The 20,776-nt window shown below is 47.8% G+C and overlaps 1 protein-coding gene across 2 annotated transcripts in view; it reads left to right on the top strand.

The window, feature by feature from the left end:
* The window catches only part of RETREG1 (reticulophagy regulator 1), a 119,083-nt gene that overhangs the window by 12,444 nt on the left and 85,863 nt on the right, over window positions 1-20,776 (top strand). For both annotated transcript variants that reach the window (XM_041749480.1, XM_041749482.1), the window contains exon 2: window positions 18,816-18,922. In XM_041749480.1, coding sequence (XP_041605414.1) covers window positions 18,816-18,922 — 107 coding nt within the window. The remainder of the gene's footprint in view (window positions 1-18,815; window positions 18,923-20,776) is intronic.

The raw sequence follows: 20,776 nt of genomic DNA, 5'->3' as shown, positions 1-20,776 counted from the left end.
TGCGTGCGGCTCAGCCTCGGCCTGGCGGGGAAAGCACTTGTCGCAGTCCCGGCTGCCGCCCCCACAGCCGGATGTGGCCGCGTGAGCCAAAGGGGTCCGTTCATTGTTCCCAGGAAAGTTCCAGCACCACCGGCGGCCTTCACCCGCAGCGCCTCTCTGCGCCCGGGTATCTCAGCTTCGGCGTTGACCATGCAAACTGCATGTGCGTTTGTCCGAGACGTCACACGGCCCAGCTTCGGGTCCCCTTGGCGTGGGCCCTCTGGGCTCAGGGGAGGCTCTGGGTCTGCAGGTGAGATGTCAGGTGGACTCGTGCATCCGCTCAGGAGGCCACACCGTGGGGGACGGGGGACGGGGCGACTTGTAACTGCCTGGGAGATGACCTCCCGTGGCCGGGGAGCGCGGTGTCCCGCCCCAGGTGAGGCTGGGCTGACGTGGGGCACCGCTGCTGGAGGCCCCAGGAGGGCCCAGGCGCCCCAGCCTCTCCCGCTTCTCCCGCTTCTCCCGCGGCTCTTGTGCACGGCCCCGAGCTCTGCGGTGGCCCCGGCCCCAGGCCCCCCCGGAGGCTCCAAGCCGCACGGGGACCTCCCGTTGATTCCAGTTGCCGCCCTGCCGGGGGCTTCCGTGGCCCTGGGCACAGTTTGAAAGTATTTTATTTTACTGTGTATTTCTTCTGATTCTTAGCAACGTATTAGAACTTTGTGGAGTTGAACCTGGGTCGAAGAAAAACCCTACAATTACCGAATACGTAGTAAATGATGAGAATCCCACACGTGGAAGTCGACCACTGTCTTGTGTACCCCCAAACGCCTTTCTCTCTCTGATCAATGAATTCCACCAGACTTTTAATAAAACACAGCCGTGTCTCGTCCCGCCTCTCCCCGGGTCCCGGTCCTGTTTCTCAAAGCAACGATTGTTATTTTTTCTGCTTTTTTGGTCTGGTTAGGCTTTTCTAAATAATATCCTTAAAATGCCTTTCCTATTTTATTTTATTTTATTTTTTACAATAATAAGCAATTTCTTGAATTTTTTTGAGATATAATTGACATATAATGTATTAGTTTCAGGTAATCCACCTAAAGATTGGATATTTGTGTTTGTTGCAAAGTGATCACCGCTGCACGTCTAGTTAACATCTGCCACCAGACGTATTACAAGATCTTGGTTTTTGCTTTTTCTTAGATGCCATTTCTTGACTTAGCTACGTTGTTTTTTCCCTCCCAGCCCCCACACAGACACCCTTCCCTCTTCGTCTGCTGCAGTGATGCCGAACTTGGGGTTCAGTCGCGGGCCGTGTGAGCCTTATCCATGCGTGAGCTACGGAGAGTGGCCCAGTCACTGTTCCCTTCTAGGATGACTTTATTTTGCTGTTACTCTTAGCGTGTTTGTTCTATTTGATCCTTTTGACTCTCCAACCTTTCTAGGAGACTCCCTTCGGTAGAGGGCAGACCTATCAGGCCGACACCTGAGCCTCCCTCCTTTGTACCTCTCCCTGCAGCCGTCCCTGCCGGAGCGCCCACGCTCCTGTTCCAGTCCCCGTCTCGTCGTCCCCCGGGCCTCCTGTCCCCGTGGGACATCCACACCGTCGTCACCCGCTCCTCCTCCCATGTGCTGGGGCCTCCGTTACAGGATCCAGGCGGAAAATGGGGTCACGGGAAAGCTAGCGGCCTGCACGGGGGAGCGCCCGTTCCTTCTCCTTGAGAATATTCATGGTGGCTTAAGAGTTTCTTGATTTGAGTTCTTCTTTTGATTTTTTTTCCTCTGTCGCTAGACTCTTTCTCGGTGAGCTCTTCGTCCTGGAGAGAGCACCTTCCCTGGCTTTGAGAGAGTCCAAAGCAAGCCTGTGTTTTGAGGTCTTGTGTGCGGAAAACACCTGGATCCCACTCTTCCCGCTGATTGCTGGGAAGTTGGGCTTGGTCGAGGGTTCTGGGCCGGGAATGACTCTGCCTCAGAGTTTTTTGTTTTTTTTTTTAATTTTTTTTTTTTCACCTCAGAGTTTTGAAGCATTGCCCTCCCTGTCTGACCTCTTCCGTGCTTCTCCAGGGCCTGATCTCTCCCAGGTGATCTCCAGTGGCTGTGGCCACCCGGCCATGCCTTCTCGGTATGCAGGGGAGCAGGGCCTGGACCACGTGCTTGAGATCTTCAGGGCACACTCAGAGCGGTCCCTTCCAGCTTTCATGCCGTGTCCCGAAAGGCCTTTCCGTGCCTTCATCCCAGTACCTGCGTGCGACATAAAAGCTGCACCTGGCGCTTGTGGTCTGCTCGCTAGCTGGGGGAGTTGCCACAGGGCGTCCGTGTGCATCCCAAGGGTACTCGCTCGGAAAACAGCAGGCGTGGGGCCCAGGGCTGCCCAGGGAGGCTGTAGGCTGGGCTGAGTGGTGCCCTGGGGGGCCGGGGGCCGGGGGCCAGGTCCCGCAGCTGGCCTGGCTTTGCATGAACACAGCAGATCCTAGAAGAGGCTGTGCCTCAACCAGTCCAAAGGCAGAGAGAATTGGTGCCTTGACCTTGTCAGCACAGCACTCGGCTAATACCTTGACCTGGCCGGACAGGAGGCTCGGAGTTGAGACAGCGTCGGGCCGGTTGACGGTTTAGATCCGGACTGGAGCCTGGGGCGCCCTGGTGCCCGTCTGCTCGTCGGCTCCAAGAAGCCGTCCCGCGCCTGTGCTCGGGCTCTGTGGGCCGTGTGGCCTGAGAGCAGTGCGCGCCCGGAGTAGCGGATTGCAGCCAAGGCCCGAGAGAGCGGATCCACTGAGACCACCTGGGACCCTGAGTTCGTAGCCTCTGAAGGCACTAACCGGTCTCGGCCTCCAGAAGATACTTGTGCCTGTGACCAAGCTGAGCCGGCCCTGACCTAGTAAACCGAGGCCAAAGCCTTTCCAAAGAGGGCACCTGTATGATGAAATAGGAAATGGGGAGATCTTTGCTCTGCTTTAACCACCTCATTGACAGATGAAGAAACCGGGTCCCCAGGCTCCGCAGGGAGCTGGCGGCAGCACGACCCACATCCGAGCCTCCTGACCCCTTTTTCTCGAAACCGCATGCCATTCGGTGTTGAAAGAGTGAGCATGACCAACCTAGGAGGCAAATCCTAACGCTCCCAAGGGCCGGAATCGCCGATGGTAGTTTGCAGGTCGGGGTGCAGATTTTGCTCTGTGGGTCCCACCGTGCCTTGGGGGAGCCCGAGAACCTGGAGCCAGCCTACTGACCGGCCTCCCCACGACTCGCCGACCCTCCAAGCTCCCCGCGGTGGCCTCGGGCATTCGCTGCACACGTCACGCTCCCTTCTGTGCCACCATCAAATGAGCCAGTTTGTTAAGTCCCTTTTGTTAGAAGGGGCCTTCTGCCCTCAGTAGCGAGGGCTCGCATCTGCCTACTTCTGCTCGGGACGAGGTGCTTAACACCCAGCGAAGGGTACCACAACCTTCTTTCAAGTGAGGAGTCGAAGTCTGTCCCAGAAAACCTTTCATAAGAAGAATTCTTGGCACGGGGCCCCCAGGGGGCTCAGCGGTTGAGAGTCTACACCTTGGGCTCAGGGCATGACCCCGGGGTCCCGGGATCGAGTCCTGCATCAGGTCCCCGCAGGGAGCCGGCTTCTCCCTCTGCCTGGGTCTCTGCCTCCCTCTCTGGGTGTCTCAGGAATAAATAAATAAGATCTTAAAAAATGCATTTACCATTCAAGGGAGAAACACTTTCAAATGCGCCTGAATTACACATGGTACCCGTGTTTGCTGAAACAACCCCAAGACCTGTCGAAGCGGCCGTGATCTCTCCGTGCATCTGCGGGTTGTCACAGCTCAAGGCTTCGCTTGTTACCAGGACGATCTCTAACAGAGCTGCTGACCTCTCTCGAGCTCTCCTGGGTGTTCACAGAAAACATGCATGCGCCCAGCGTTTTTAAAAGCTGATGTTTTCGTGGGTAATAAAAGCCAAACGTAGAAGTGAAGACGGAGGCTGTCCTTTGGAGGCATGTTGCAGGCAGTGTCTGGGCCTCGGTGGCTCCCAGCGCATGGACCCCAGATCCACCTTGGACGCGGGGGAGACGGCCGTGAGCTGGAGGGGGACATGCACGAGCTCCTCGCACACTTGCGTTCCTGCGCCTCCCGTGCGCGTGTCGCGGGCTCTGCCTCGGCAGGGGAACCGCATTTCATCCACACGTGCATCTCTGTGGGAATCTGTGTTTCCTCGGTCTGCCTTTCGAATTTAGCTCCCAAAAACCTTCTTGTAAATTCAGAACAAAAGCTGCATTGATGTCGTGTGTACAACATCGGAAAGTTTTAGTGAGAGACTTTCAACAGTTCATGAGAAAATGGTGTAGTAAGACTTCAACTTTTTCTTAAAAATGATATCTAAGTAGTTGAAGATATTTAACAACAAAGTTTCATCTTCAGCTCGAGTTTTATTTATTAGGATAGATTTTAAAATAGACTCCAATGGACATGGAAAATATCTAAAAATTGTTTAGTTTTTTTTTTTTAATTTATTCACTGGTGGACACTAGTGAACAGTATTATTGAACAACGGGTTTTCTTTATCAAAATGGATCATTTCTATTGAGTTTTTTACTTTTAATATCACAATATAGCTGAAAAGCTGACACGTTTGTATATTTTTTTAAGATTTATTTTAGGGAGAGAGAGAGAGTGTGTGCAAGCACTAGTGGGGGCAGGGGGAGACAGAGAGGGAGAGAATGTCAAGCTGACTCCGTGCTGAACACAGACTCTGACGCGGGGCTCCATCCCTGGACCCTGAGATCATGACCTGGGCTGAAATCAAGAGTCGGATGCTTAAGGGGCTCAGCCACGCAGGTTCCCCCCTGTTTGCGTATTAATGTCGTGTATGAGGTGCTGTGCGTGTGCCAGCTCTCAGCTCCTTGCTGCCCATAAACCTCTGCTGTGTGCAGGGTTACCTGGTGCAGACAGGTGCATGTCCTGAGGCCTGCGGGCCCATGGCTGCCGCGCACCTATGGATCAAGAGCATGGCTGTTGGCAAAAGAACCATTCTTGGGCTGTAGTCCCTAGATTGTCAATGCTGATCTTCGGCTTCTAGTTAAAGCTCCCAGATGCCGGGGTGGCCGGGTGGCTCAGTCAGTTAAGCGTCTGCCTTTGGCTCAGGTCATGACCTCGGGTCCTGGGATCGAGCCTCTCAGTTGGGCTCCCTGCTCAGCAGGGGTCTACTTCTCCTCCCCGCTGCTCGTGCTCTGTCTCAACTACATGAATTCAATCTTTAAAAAACCTTGCAGATGCCTCATAAGAAGCCGGACCGCTCCTGCGTGTTGGTATGGCTTTCCTCACAAGTGTGTCCACTGAGGCTTGAGGGAGGTACACCTGCTGCCACTCTCTGGAGATGAGGATGCAGGAGTTGGCCACGGCACCATTCTCTTTGTCCTCTTTGACCTGAACAAACACATCATCCCAACAGGCCTTTTGTACAGTGGCATTAGGATGGATTACATTCATCGTGTGCCTAATAACTTAATTATGTCAACTGACTTATTTATTAAATAAATATTGAATGAACAACAATGCAAAAAAGTATTGATTGAGCGCCGGCTATCACCAGGTAGTGATTTAGTGCTGGAGCATCACCAGCGAGCTGGAGAGAGTGAGCCCTTCCCTCATGTAACCTGCAGTTTGGTGTCGGGAAGTGCAGGCTGTAAACAAAGGCACCAGCGGATCAGTACACAAGGAGAAAGCGAGATGAGAACCACGAAGAGAAAAGACAACCCTGGAAGAGCCTCAGAGTGGACTCTGATTGCAGGCCACCAAGGAGATGACGTTTCAGCACCATATTGACTGTGACCACCGTCCGCAGGGTGATACCTTGATTCATTCTTGTGCTTTGCCAGGCTTCTGGAAGCAAACACCTTTTGCTAAAGGACGTATGTTCTCCTTGATGAGCATAGCCAGGCCCTTGTGGGTGTGGCAGGTTGGAGGTTCTGATGTAGCTGACTGCACGGTTGGGGTTGTTTCTAGAATATGGGTTATTTTATTTTTTTAAGATTTTATTTATTCAATCATGAGACACAGAGAGAGGCAGAGACACAGGAGGAGGGAGAAGCAGGCTCCATGCAGGGAGACCAACATGGGACTCGATCCCGGGACTCCAGGGTCACGCCCTGGGCCAAAGGCAGACGCTCAACCCCTGGGCCCCCCAGGCATCCCTAGAAGATGGGCTATTGACCAACCAACAGACGGCATCTCTGCCATTTGTAGGCCTGGGTTACCTGCCATCCAGGGGTCATCTGATCGAAATGCAAGCTCATGACTGAGATGTCAACCAGATTCGCCCATATTCCCGGCACTTGCTGACTCTGTGGTCGAACGAGGTGTTTCCTGTCATTGCTCATGTGTAACGCCAGATGCTATAAACACCGACGCTGCGTCGCTCATTGGGGGAGCCTCATGAGACACTGTCCCCTCTCCCTATTACACATTATTCTGTTCTCCTCCCCTGCGTTGTTTTTCATGGCTACCGTCTGTCTTGTTTGGAGAGTTAATAGGGCCCTGGGAATCTCAGGTGGAATTATCAGGAGAGACTTCTGTTTTCCATTAGAGCTTGGTGAGGGCTGCTCTAAAGGTTTGTCTCCCTTGTTTAATTAGAGAAGGTTGTTAGGGTTGTTTCCACCTCCGTGTACCGCCCAGTGTGCACGGAGAGGGGACAGGGAGTGGGCAGGCCTGTAAAGGTAGCACCTTCTAGGTCACCGGTGTGAGGTTGTAAACCGACTGTGTTGGGGAGGTGGCTCCTGTAATACCACCCATCACTGATTCTCTTGTCCTTCCTCTTTTATGGCTTCCTTTTGGCAAAGAGTGAAAAGCATTAAAAACAAACAGACGTACCCAGAGACTCACTTTTAATTAGTTGGGATGGTTTCAGTTCATTATCGTAGCATGTGGGCTCCCAAAGTGAGCTTGGGGGGTCGTCTGTGATGTTCACTTACTATACTTACTCACTTGCTGTGTTTTATTGATGGACTCTTTCTGCACTGAGACCTCACCGTGTAGGGCTTCTTCTCTTACTGGGGTAAGAAGAGGGTGCCCTAATGATGAAGTATTAAGTTCTTACAGTAGGCGATTAGGGTCTGATCAAGGTGCATTCACCCAAAAAGGGATTGGTTGGAACTAGGGAGGGCTTCCCGTGAGGAAGGGGAGGAGAGGGCGCAGGGTAACGATGGGCTGGAGAACGGGGCCAACCCACAGAACAGAACCGAGGCTGGCTGGGTACCACACGGAGACATGCAGCTCAAGTCCAGCTATTTGCACCCTTGAGTTTTTGGAGCAAAGGGGATGGAGAAACAAAAGGATCACTTGCAGCTGTGGTAATGTCCTCGGTCTTAGAACTGCTGCAGAATGGCTGGGTTCCTCTTGGGGTGCGGACGGGTGCAGGTACATTGGGGTGGGCTCTTGAGCAGAACGTGGATGTCAGCCGTTGAGTGGTTGACCACGACTGAATGGGCATTTTTTAAAAGTTTAGGTATATATGTGTGCATGTATGTGATCTCGACACCCAACACAGAGTTTGAGCTCAGGATCAAGAGTCCTGTTCTTCCAGCTGAGCCAGCCAGGGCCCCCTGAATGGGCATTTAAAGGGCAGGAGCCGAAATGACAGTTGTTCTTTCAAATCTACTCTCTAGAACATTCTGGAGCTTTAGATCAGTTGGTTAAAGTGAGATGCCGAGGGACTCTATGAATGGCGTGTAAGTAGAATGTTTGAATAGGAGTCAGTAAGACCCAGGTCTTTCACTTACAGGCTGCGTGGTTTTAAACACGTTGCTCCAGCTCCTCTATGAAGATCCTGTCATATGTCTCACTTCGTCGGGTTGTTTAGGAACATTAAATGATCCGGGGAAATGAAAATATCCAGTACGTGGGTAGGTTCTCATGACACATCTCATCTCACCCAGTAGTGTGTGTCCCACTCACTTAGAGCCTTCTTCTAGAAGCAGCTTCAGCACCTGCCCGATGCCTGTACCCAGCACATGCATTTATTTATTTATGAAGGAAGAAGCCCCAAACTTCACCTTGATGTTTGGGTCAATTATGTGCACAGGCTCTAGGCTTAGAGTTTATGGATTCAGAGAGTGTTGGAGTGGATAACACCTTGAGAGATCTTCCCGTCTTCCTCTTAACCCTCCTATGCTACACTGCAGTGTGTGACTTTGAAGCTCTCTGCCTTCTTCTCGTAGCTCCTTTCTGTGGCTGAATCTGGTAGTCCGTGCTTAGCCTGTTGGCAACTCAGCTGGAGTGGCCTGCAGAAGTCGGCTCACCCACCCTCCTTGAGAGTCTGCTTCTGCTGAGCTGCACTGGGCGCCTGGGTAGGTGCAAGACCCTCTGGATTGGCAGGTACATACACCAGGTAGAGCTAAGGAACCCGTTGCATGCCCGCCCGCCCCCACCCCCCCCCCACCCCCGCCACGGTGCACCCTGTTGGATTTGCTCCTGGCTTTTTTCATAATTCCAAAGCAGGAGGAGAGAGAGCAGGCCTGATTTCACTTTGCCTTGAGCTCACATGAATTTGGTTCCACTCCAGCCGTACCCTTGGCCTCTCCCGTTCTCTGGGCTCAAGAACACAAACTCCCTGCTGCTCCACACTGCTGCCCTTGTGTTTCATCACCGTGCCTTGCTGACCTGTGCACATTCCTGGAATTCATTGGATTATCACCACCCTTTTCTACTAGAGACAGCCTGTCTCCCTCCTCCACTGCAGGATGCTCTTTCCGATGGCTGTGAACCACTGTTGCCCTGCCTGTGGGTGCCTTCCAAAATGTCTCATCTCCCTGTAGAAAGTCTCTCATCCCTTTATTTTGTTTCTTCGTTTTTCTCTTCTCTCTTGCTTCTAATTCACTTTTTTGGTCATCACAACTAAAGAAATACCTTCCTAGAAGAAAAAGTCTGAGTTTTATTCAGTCTTCAATTTGTAGTTAATAATCATTACTTACCTTACTTCACTTCGTGATTACCCTCTTTCTTTCCAAATTATTTAAAACTATATATTTTATTGACTTTTAAGAAAATGTATCTCCCTCTCCCCAACCTACAGGCGTGTTTAAACAGATCTGAATTTGGGATGTATTTTCATCTTGCAATTCAGAGAGTCATGGTTATCTGGTAGATGTTTTTTAATCTGCCTAACAGTGCATAATTTAATTTCACAAAGCATCTTCAGGCAGTGTTTACATGCTCTGTACAAAAGGCCAGGAAAAATGAAAGCCAACTTCGGTTGAGATTCAGAATTTTGTAATTTAGGGAAGATGGCTACCGGTATGCCTAACTCTTGAGAAGATATAGGACTATCTTCCAGCAAAGTGTGATAATGATCTGAACTTTGAATAATGTTAGATAGATCATTGTGATTGATTGATTGATTGATTGTGAGACCCTTCTTTTATGATTTGAGCTACGGTAATATTACATAAAGGCAACCATACACAGAGGACTCTGTCTAGGCCAAGTCTATGATTATATATATTTCAGTAAAGGAAAACAGAACCTGCTTTTTGGGTCTCTAGCTTGAAAGAGTTATAAAGCAAATACTACAGATTAATTCCGACCTCATAACTATGGAGGGTCTAGTGCTTTTTTCCATGGATTCCTTTCCCTGAAGACAAAAAAATTGTATTTTTGCTGTTAACATTATTTCATAAGGCAAAGTGGGTTATTCTGTACACAGAAGTGGGGGTTAGAGTTTCACATGTGGGACACACTAAATATTATTCTTTATGTTCATAAACCAGAGAATTTTTTAAAAGATTTATTTATTTATTTATTTATTTATTTATTTATTTATTTATTTAAGGGGCCGCTGAGCCAGAGAGGGAGAGAGATTCTCTAGCAGACTCTCCGCTGAGCATGGAGCTTGACTGTGGGGCTCAGTGTCATGACCCCAAGATCAGACCTGAGCTCAAACCAAGAGACAGACAGTTAACCAGCTGTGCTACCCAGGTGCTCCCATAACCAGAGTTTTTTATTTGTTTTGGGAGTTATCCTCTTATTTGCTTTATGACAAATTTTGCCTCTTGAGCCATTTAATTTGACCTTGAACACTCATCATGAAGAAATGGAAAATTTAGCTTTTTGTCTTGTCCAGTGGATACACAACTAGCAAAGAAAATTATTTTTAGAGATTTGTAATGAGCCGCTGAGCAGAGTCCACAGAACATGGCTCTGGTACCTTCGCGTCCTTCGGCATCATGTCATCCACAGAGCCCCGTGCCAGCCTGGCCACTGTGCTGTAGACTTCCTCCATCGCTAAGGCTGAGGGGGAACCTCCTGGGCCCTGTGTGCAGACCGGATGCTCGCAGATCCATCCAGGGACGAGGAAGAGCGGTGGCCCTGAATGACCTGTGCGCAGGAAGCTAGAATGGTGGGTGACCCGAGAGTACTTTTGCGCCCAGCCTGTCATTCTCCTTTGTGGGCATCTCCCTGGAGTACACGACTGTCACGTGGCGATGAGCACGAGTGCAGGCTAACTGGACAGTAGTCAAAGCCCATAATTTGATAGGAACTTTTCTATTTAAAATGGTGGACTAAAATAAAATAAAATAAAATAAAATAAAATAAAATGGTGGACATATTTTAGAGATTCCACAGCCTCTTCTGTTTTCTTTTTTAACCATTAGACACAATCTTTTAGGCTTTCTCTGGATCTCTGCCTGTTTTCCTTACACTCTCCTTCATCTCTGAACACATGGATTGAGTCTTATTTCTTAGCTGACCCAGATAGCAGAGTGGAGACTAGTCCTAGGAGCAGAACTAGCACCAGATTAAAATTTAAAATGATGTTGCTGAGTCAGAGGGTATAGAAAAAAGTGAGAAAATACTAAGAAAAAAAGGAAATAGACAAATGAGGCCAACCGAAAAGTGAATCAGAAATGATGCTCTACGAGTGTGGCTAGCAATCATCCGTGGGCTGTAATAATCATAAGCTAAACATGAGTCATCTGGGCAGTGTGGTATTTTTTAAAGCAGTCATCACATTGAGATGTAGAAATTGGACACAGTTTGCTAAAGCAAAAGTGCACGTAGTGATTTGGAGCTCTACTTTTCCAAAGCAGCTAAACCATATAGTATGTCTTCATAGAACAAATGGGGTATTATTATACAAATACAACTTACATATCTATAAGATGTATGTATTTATTTTTATATAAATTTTATAAATACATTTATAAAATTTGTGTATAAATATATACACAAATACATATTTATAACGTCTATATAATACATACATGTTATATTCCATGACAGTGGGATTGTAATTTGCAGTGTTTACCTATCGTGACAGGTCTATGTATGTTATAGTTGTCATATATGATATTTACTTGCCTTGCTTTACAAAATCTGGAATATCCTTTATCAGAAATTATATCCAATGTCAGCTAAAAGAAGTACCTGTGTCAGACATCATATTTTAATTTTAAAAAGATGTAATTTTTTTTTTCCTGTTGATTAGGTATAGAAAAGCCCATCCATCTGCAGAAGGATGTTTCTGATAGCCAGAGACTCCAGGATTAGCGGTGCCTTCTCCTTTCTGGATCCACTGATGTCAGCATAGGTTCCCAGGCTAATTTGGATACAGGCAAGGGTTAATGGCCTTTTTTATTGAAGTAAAAGTTATTTTTAGGAAAAAAGAGCCATTATCGTTCAGCTGTGGGGATGCCCCTCCGAGGCACAGTGAGGCAGAGCTGGTAAAATGGGCGAGTGGCCTGTACAGTCACCCGAGCCTGGTGTTCAGAAGGCCCCATGGTTAGGGATTACTGCTCCGCGGTTGCTGCCTTGCGGTTCTCTATACTTTCATCTTTGGAGTTCTGTTTTGTAGGTGAAGTCTGATGGGACAGTGAGGAAGCACTGGGGGTGTGGAGCTTCAGCTCGCCTTGAGGGGTTCTTGCCGTCCCCTTGCGCCACTTGTCAGCCATCCTGCCCAGCCGCCCTCCCCCTCCCAGCTGCTCTGCATGACCTCCCTGCAGTGGGCAGGTTGTATCAAGAGGTAGAGGCTTGTGTTCCACTGTGGCCGTCTGCCCCTCACAGCAAGGCCTGGGCACAAGGGTGAGGAGGGTCCTCATCAGGCATGTGCCCCTCAGCCTCGAGATAAGGTGTTCGCTGCCCTTGCCCCAGCTGGTGATGCCAGAGTGCATTCAGGGCTGATGGGTCATGGGCATTGCACCCACTCTGGATCCAGGTCCCAATATGCCCTGGAGTGGGGGTTGAAATATCTTGGGGACCCATTAGTCATGGGTGGGGGTTAGACTGGTGGGAATGGGGTATTGACTTCTCCACCTCCAGCATTTTCACCTTGCAGTGGACCTGGAAAATCATGTGTGCCCTGAGTGAAGGTGATGTGCATCCACAGACCTCCCTCTTCGAAGTCTGTACTTGATCACTCTGCGTCTCATGATTTCTTTTTTTTTTTTTTTTTTTTTTTTTTTTTTTTTTTTTTTTTTTTTATGATAGTCACAGAGAGAGAGAGAGAGGCAGAGACACAGGCAGAGGGAGAAGCAGGCTCCATGCACCGGGAGCCTGACGTGGGATTCGATCCCGGGTCTCCAGGATCGCGCCCTGGGCCAAAGACAGGCGCCAAACCGCTGCGCCACCCAGGGATCCCCAACGTCTCATGATTTCTTGGGCATCCTGCATTTTGACCACAACCCATCTCTTAATTACTATTCGACAACATTCAGGAATCGTCTGATCACCCATGTGTGGCCGTCTTTCCTTTAAAATTCCACCATGGGTGACATGGTCACCACTTGTGAATTCTGAGTGGGCAGATGAGCAGAGTGCTTGCTCACTCAGCGCTTGCTCACTGGGAGAATCCCTGGCCCTGGCGCTCAGATCAGGACGTGCCCCATGATCCTCTTTGGCAGGTTCTGATGGTGTTTAGTTCTGCAGCTGAGAAGTGCTTCATACCTCAAAGTAATTGTCAGCATCAGTCAAGCAGATCAATACTTACAAACACTTAGACTTCAGGAATGCATTAGGTTTCAGCAACACGTTTAAGGAAATCTATTATTATGCCTTTGTGGATAAGATGGAGTGATATGGACAAGACTGTAGGGGCGGACAGTCTATCATATTCATAAGTGCTGATTAATAAATCTAAGTCACTCTGGAAGAAGTTGCTAATGGAGAGTGACAGGACACCAGCACTGATTGATTACTTTGATCAGGAGTGTGGATGAGGACCGATGACCTGCAGATAGCAAGTGTGTGGGTGCTATGAAGGTGGACAAGAGAACAAATGGGATTGATGACACCATTAAGGTCTGTGGGTTTGACTGATGGGCTCTGTCAAACAGGAACAAATTCAATAGGACATACTTAGATTCAAAAGTTGCATCTGAAAAATAGGATCCATGGAGGTTTTTAACCGCCTATTAATCCAGAATAAGCTGGGATGCTGATGGACCTGTTTAAAAAAAAAAAAAAAAAGAGGCTGTCCCCAAGATTTGAAAACTTGTGACGACACAAAATCCTTCACACAATAGCTATTTTATTCATAATCGCTCCAAATAGGAAGCAACCAAATTGTCCTTCAGTGGTGAGTGAATTAGCAGCGGTCCATCATATAACAGAATGTTATTCAGTGTAAGAAATGAGTTGGGGCTCCTGGGGGGCTCCGTCGGTGAAGCGTCTGCCTTGGGCTCAGGTCCTGATCTCGGGGTCCTGGGATGGAGCCCCGCATGGGGTGCCCTGCTCAGCGGGGAGCCTGCTTCTCCCTCTGCCTCTGCCCCCCACCTTGTGCACACACTCTCTCTCGGTCTCTCTCAAATAAATACATAAAATCCTTAAAAAGTTCGTACCAGAGGACTCAGGATCCTGCCTGAATCAGCGCCCACCAGCCAAGATGGGATGATCAGTAGGAATCACACTCTGTGCACCGAAGCACGTCTCGTGTTCGTAGCGACAGTAAGGGAAGGAATGAAGAAAACCCATGGAGTTACCCTTGGAGGAGCCTAAGGAGCTGCCTCATTACCTTGACAGCTGGTAGATAAAGAGAAAGAATCAAGTATTAATCCTGGGCCTCTTGTGACCTCCATCTCTCAGGGCACCTTCGTCCATAGGGGAAATTTCTCTCTGTGGGCCTTTGAAGGCCTCCCCTCTGTATAGATCTGATGCAGCGAATACCCACAGCAAGAGCGAGGGGTGCTCGCTCTTGGGTATCTCCCCAGGGTCGTCCTCGTCAGTGGCTGCCGATATCACAGAAGCATGGACACCGGACACCCAGACAGCACGTGTCTCCTGGTGGAAGCGCACACCACCCACCTGTGACGTAGATTCAACTTTGAATCTAACGCCGGTCACGGCCCTAGATCCAACTGCCAGCTTATATAGTCTGCCCAAGGCATGGAGGAAACCATTAAACTAAGCCACAGCGTTCAGTGAATGATTCTGAGACTCTGGAAGATTTTACTGGACAGATGAGTCTGTTTCTTCCACAAAGAATTTCAAGCGAGAGAGAGGGTTGGGGGGGGAGGAGACAGAGAGAGAGAGAGAGATGGCCGGAGACCTGTAAATTATAGGAGACTCAAAACTTGCATCATTAATTTCAATGTATGACTTTTCCCAATATTGTTTCAGTCTTTGTGCATATATACACGTGTGTGCAAAAGGTGGTTGGGTGAATGTGCACGCTCATGGGATTTAGTGTCTAGTGACACTAAAGAATTAGAATAAATTTTAAAGGGGAATTTTAATCTTAAATTAAAATTAGAATAAATTTTAAAGGGGAATTTTAATTTTAAATTGTGTTTTTATTGTTAGGTTAAATAGTCCTAATTTAATTTTAAATTAAAATTAGAATAAGTTTTAAAGGGGAATTTTAATTTTAAATTGTGTTTTTATTGTTAGGTTAAATAGTCCTTTTGGGGAAGATATGTGGCATTATCTGAAAATAAAATTACCTGGTGTTTGGGATTTGCTTCAAATAAATGGGATGGTTGGTGGGGTTGGGAAGGAGAACTTGGTAGGAACATAGAATAGGGCCATGGATGCAAAATTGTTGAGGTTTCTATATTATATTTTGGCCTCTCTTTTTATATGTGTTTGAGATCTACCAAAGTAGTTCTTCAGAAATAATTGTAACAACCCAAGCTCTCCTGAATATTAGGCAATTCCTGGAAAATGAAGAAATTAAACTCATGTGTTCCTAAGATTTTGATTTCAAATCACAAGTCTGCACAGCCACAGACTGTTTAAATTTGGAACCGTGAGATGAATCATCTTAAACAGTAGAAATAACTAAAATACCAAACATGCATAGTTTTTTTAAAAAAAAATATACGAATGAGTAATATTAGGGATTCGTTTTGCAAACATTTCTGCACTTAAGTCTTGGGGTTGAGGATGCTAACCTGCGAGGCGGCAGTCGTGGAGTCTGTACAGTCTCAGCATTCCCTTCCTAAGCAGTTGTCGGGGTTGCCTTTGCATCAGCCTGAGGATTCTGGTGTGTAAATGAAGTTTATTGGAAGGTGACCTTCCCCTGCTTTTATATAATATCTATGCTGCTTTCACAGAGTGACAGAGTTGACAGTTGCCATAGACTATATGACCCATGAAGCTGAAAATGTGTTCTGTCTAGGCCTTTGGGGAAAATGTGCTGACCTGGTTGCAAAATATTATTCCTTCCTCATTCACCTTAACTTGTTTGGCAATAGACCTAGGATTTTCCTTTCTTCCAGGTGGTTACAGATGAGCACAGCATCATTTATTAAACAGTCCATCCCTTATGGTTGAGGGTTCTTCATGATCAATGAGACCCTTGCCCCGCACCCCTAAGTGGAATTGCTGTTGCAGTGCCCTCCAGGTGAAGTCTCTCAGGAGCCAGGGCTGAGGGTTACAGCCCTGTCATTACCTGATGTTTCTATTCCTGGAAGATCATAACTTCTAAGAGTAATTAATGATCTCCACTGCTTGGGTTGGTTTTCTTTCTTTATTTTTAAAAAGACATTTAACTGGTTTTCTGGCCAAGGGAAGACCTTTAAACTTGAGGGAACCTTCCTAGGGCTTTGCCTGGCTCTGCAAAGCAGGTGATTCTAACAAAACATCCTAATTTAACATCTGTGTAGATTATCTCTGATGTGGTGAATGAAACTGTGAGTTACAACTCATTTATGAGCTTTGAATCACCTTAGAAATACAGTCATCATTTAAAAATATGATAGAAGTGAATGGAAATAGCAGAAAGCATTACAGATTATAAGGATGAGTATTATTTGGGGGTGCCTGCTGGCTGTCGGTAGAGGGTGCAACTCTTGATTTCAGGGTTGTGGGTTCAAGCCCCATGCTGGGTACAGAGATTACTTTAAAAAATCTTTAAAAAGGGATAAATTCAGGTGCTTGGGTGGCTCAATTTCTGAAGCGTCTGACTCTTTGATTTAGGCTCAGGTCATGCTCTCAGGATTGTGAGATCAAGCCCTGCATCAGGCTCTACGCCGAGCACAGAGTCAGCTTGAGATTTGCTTTCTCCCTCTCCCTGTGATCCTGGTTTTTTTTTTTTCTCTCTCTCTCTCTAAAAAAAAAAAAAAAAAAAAGGATAAATTTATTTTTTGAAACTTTGGTTTCATTTGTATGTATTTAGATGTACATGAATTTCATACTGTGGGTCACCATCAAAAATTTTGAAAACTGCCATGTCAGTATCAGGTGGGGAAAACTGAGAGAGCCTGGCACACGGACGTGGCGAGCAGTGATCATGAGCTGATAGCAGGAAGTAAGGAAGAAGAAAACAAATACCCCAAACCAGCCTTGGTTAATACAAACATATATGAGCTCCAAAAATAGAGCCAGCTACTCTTCTCAGAGTAGAAGGACAAATCATTATTGCTAAAAAATATAGATGTTGGCCTTACGGATTTTCTTATATGTCTGCCCCTTCCCTCTGTGTGCTGCTTGTTCACTATTTCCTTCTGGTAGAACAGTGGCTGGCCCAATGTAGACACTTTCCAAATAAGTGTTTATCGAATACAAATACTAGTAGTTAGAAACACCTATTTCAGAGGATCAGGGTGGGGGCCAGCGCGGGGAGGAACCTGGGGTCTGGGAATTTATATTTTAACAATCTTTCCAGACAGCAGCCCGGGACTGTGGCAGATCAGTATTTAAGAATCACTGACTCATTTTACCTGGTTATTTTCCTGGCCCAGGTCACACACACAGTTAACATTATAATCAGAACTGGAGCCGGGTTGCCCACCTTCTGCTGGAGAGCTTTTCCCATAAAATCACCAGCAGCATCTCACGCCACCCATGTCTCATCAAACACATTGCACGAACACCATGCTTCCTCATCGTCCCCCCTCATCCTGTCCGTTGCCCTCAGGCATTTTCCTAAATCACCCATCATTCCATTTTCCTGCCCTATACCTTTGGCTTTCTCTTTAGTGCCGGTAACATTGAGACGAGATGCTGTGGCACATCATTCAGGGCCTCCCACAGTGTGCCCCCAGCCTGTCCCCTCAATATCTTCTCTCTCGTCAGTCTCCCAAATCTCTCCTTTAATCCAGATCCTTCCGCGGGGACGCCCCGGAACACGCAGCATGCCCCAGGCACACCTGCCCCTTCCCTGACTCTGACCGTCTGTAGGGGTTGTATCCTCCAACTGGAACAGTCTCTGTTTTCCTCTGAATTACATCCATCCTGCCAGACCAAGTGCAGGGGCCATTCTGTAAAGTCTTCCCTCATGAGTGAGTTAATCACTCCTCCTCCTTTACTTCTCTTTGTTCTTTGCTCACGTTTTATTAGAGTCCCTCAGACTCATTGTCTTGGATTTTGCTAGCTTGGCCTGCGTTCATCTGTGATGAGGAAGCAAGTTCCTGGAAGACAGGATTCTTTCTCTACAGTGTATGTTCTCCTCTGTAAGGCCTACAGTGCCTTTCAACTAGTATTAAATGACATATATGTTAATTTTTCAATGATTAGGATTGCATCAGGATTAATCTTAACGGGTAGTTTGGCCAATTAACCTGTATAGAATAGGCTTCATCCTCTACACGAAGCCTCAGAGCTCCTTGTAACTTGTTTGCCATTTTCTTCCTTTATAAGCCCGATCGTAAGAAAGTACTGCAGGGTTCGCGTGCTGTTCATGATGAAGAATTCCGTGTTTTTCTCTGGAAGGGAAGGGGCCAGATAGACCAAGGGGTAGTGATCGCAAAGGGGGGGGCTAGCACCTTGGATATTTGCTTGCTATTTTCAAGAGAATGAAGGGAGGGGATAGTAGTTAAATAAATGAATGTGGCGCGAGAGCAGAAGGCCGAGGGCAGTGAGGAAGGGGCATCTGCGTAGCTGCTCCGCATGTCGGGGAACCCCGCGGCGCTCCCCTTCTAGCGCCTCACGATTCAGTTGCAGGTCACTTCCATTCTCCATCTGTTAGCAGAGCGATATTTGGGGCACACCCGACGTAGCAAATCCTCTGCCCAGATCAGAGGTTACAGCGGAAAGCCTAGCACAAAAGCGTACATGGCTCGAGCGCTTCTATTTTGCTGACTTCGATGCCGATGAAAATAACTTCGATGTGGTCTCAGTGGGGTGATGCTGAAAACTGAAATTTGGATTGTTTCCATGGTGAAGACTAAACCTTGTTTTTTTTACTTCATTAGAGAGAGAGCTTGCATGAGAGAGACTGTGAGAGCAGGGGAGGGGCAGCGGGCGAGGCCGGGAGCTGAGCAGGGAGCCCGATGTGGCGCCACCCCAGGACCCGGGATCACGACCTGAACTGAAGGCTCAACCAGCTGAGCCACCCAGGCGCCCCGAGACTAAACCTAATTTTAAAAAAAGGATAAAAATTCTCAAATTGATATAATGATTTGTCTGTTTTTGCTGTTGCAGGTTCCTCGCGCTGACTCCGTGGAGAGTGTACCACCTGATTTCTGTCCTGATACTTGGGCGTGTTATTATGCAAATAATAAAGGATATGGTTTTGTCTAGAGCTAGAGGTAAGAAAACTGAGAATTAATTTTTATGCTAAATAATTTTCTAGGCCCTGAATGTCTGATTTTTGCGTAGGCATATTAACCAAGTAGTTTTAAAAGGGAACAACGTAACAGATCATGTAGACGTTGACTTTGGTGTTATTGATTATTTATTTATTTGGTAAATATTTATTTAATACTTATTATTTACTCACCTGATGTTGTGCCTAGTCATAGATAGTGCTCCTGGGTGAAAGGTCTGTGGGGGCTGGTTTCGCTCGGGCTCTAAGCACCACGGAAATATCATTTTGATTCACGAGTAGGCTGCAGCAAGGCTGACAGTGAAATCTTTATTACGCCCCACATGGTGACACTTGGACCCCTGGAACACGGGCTCATTTATGTAAAAATTTTCTCTGTCCCTGAAGAAAAAAAATTATTCAGGGCTTAAAAACAAGTAATAGTTGGGCGCCTGGCTGGCTCCGTCAGTAGAACATATGACTCTTGATCTCGGGGTTATGAGTTCCAGCCCCACGTTGGAGGTGGAGATTACTTAAGAACAAAACCAAAAAACAAGGAACAGTCAAGTAAATATTAACAAACAAGTTCATAATGAAGAAAAACGAGCTGACTGTAAACATCGTTTAGAAGTGAGAAGTTCGAATTACTTTTGAAATTTGCTTAAGGTGTTTCCTGAGTGATTCGTCTGTATCACAAATGCGAGTCCAGCTTTCCTGTTCTTGGAGAGGCCCCTCCCCCCAGGGTTCCAGTGGTTTCCGTGAATGGGTGAAACACCTTCCTCGGAATAACTGAGTCCTGGATACTAAGTGTGATAAGACTGATTGGATCAAAAAAGTGAACAGGAGGAGGTTATAGTGAGACATCTGAGTCCCTGAGTGATTTATTTATTCTCTGCTTGGTGGGAAACCTGCTTCTCCCTCTCCCTCCGCCTGCTGCTCCTCCTGCTTGTGCTTGCTCGCTCTCCCTCGCTCTCTATCAAAGAATTAATGGGTAAAAAAAAAAAAAAAGGTTTAAAACAAAAGAGATGCTTAACTGCCTGAGCCACCCAGGTGCCCCTCCAGGCCCCTAACTTTTATCCCCTCTCAGGCACCTGCCCCAGGACTTTCTGTTCACCACAGACGTAGGGAGGCCGCCTGGAGGTGGAGCACCTCACTCTGTGGGGTTTTGCAGGGGGTCGGTCAGATTTTTTAATTTTTCAATTTTTTAAAATGATTTATTTATTTATTTATTCATGAGAGACACACACAGAGAGGCAGAGACACAGGCAGGGGGAGAAGCAGGCTCCCTGCCCGGAGCCCGATGCAGGACTCAATCCCGGAGCCCCGGGACCATGCCCTGATGCTCCATTGCTGAGCCACCCAGATGTCCCAACTCAGTAGTTTCAGCGTTGAATCAAATTTGGTCCCGTCTGGGCACAAGTGACAAGGAGCGGACAAGCAGGGACGGAGCTGGAAGGCTTTGCGACTGTTCACTTTCTCACTCTCGGCCCCTGACGCAGGGGCCCTTCTCAGCCGTGGCTCATTGGCTTCATGTTCTTGTAGATACGGGACTTGCATGTTCCCAAGGTGGGGCCACCTCGTGACAAAGGGTCAGGCCTTTACCAAGCTAGGCTGGTAGGGCTGGGGAATGCGGGCCAGGGTCGGCTCAGGATCCCGCAGTCCCTGCTTTGGGCTTCACCCGAGGCTCAGGTGGCCCACGACAGTTCGTGGTAGTGGCTGGAGGGGAGACCACAAACACACGGGGATGGGGAAGGAAAGCACCAGGAGGGGGCAAGAGCTGGCTGGCTCCTTCCCAGCCCGATTTAGGGGAAGGAGGTGGTGCCTCTGCACCAACAGGTGGACCCCGCCTTCACCCCTT

Source organism: Vulpes lagopus, chromosome 3 (genome assembly GCF_018345385.1).
Source record: "Vulpes lagopus strain Blue_001 chromosome 3, ASM1834538v1, whole genome shotgun sequence".
Taxonomy (NCBI): domain Eukaryota; kingdom Metazoa; phylum Chordata; class Mammalia; order Carnivora; family Canidae; genus Vulpes; species Vulpes lagopus.
The sequence above is the reverse complement of the archived record's forward strand: the minus strand, read 5'-3'. Positions and strand labels throughout refer to the sequence as shown.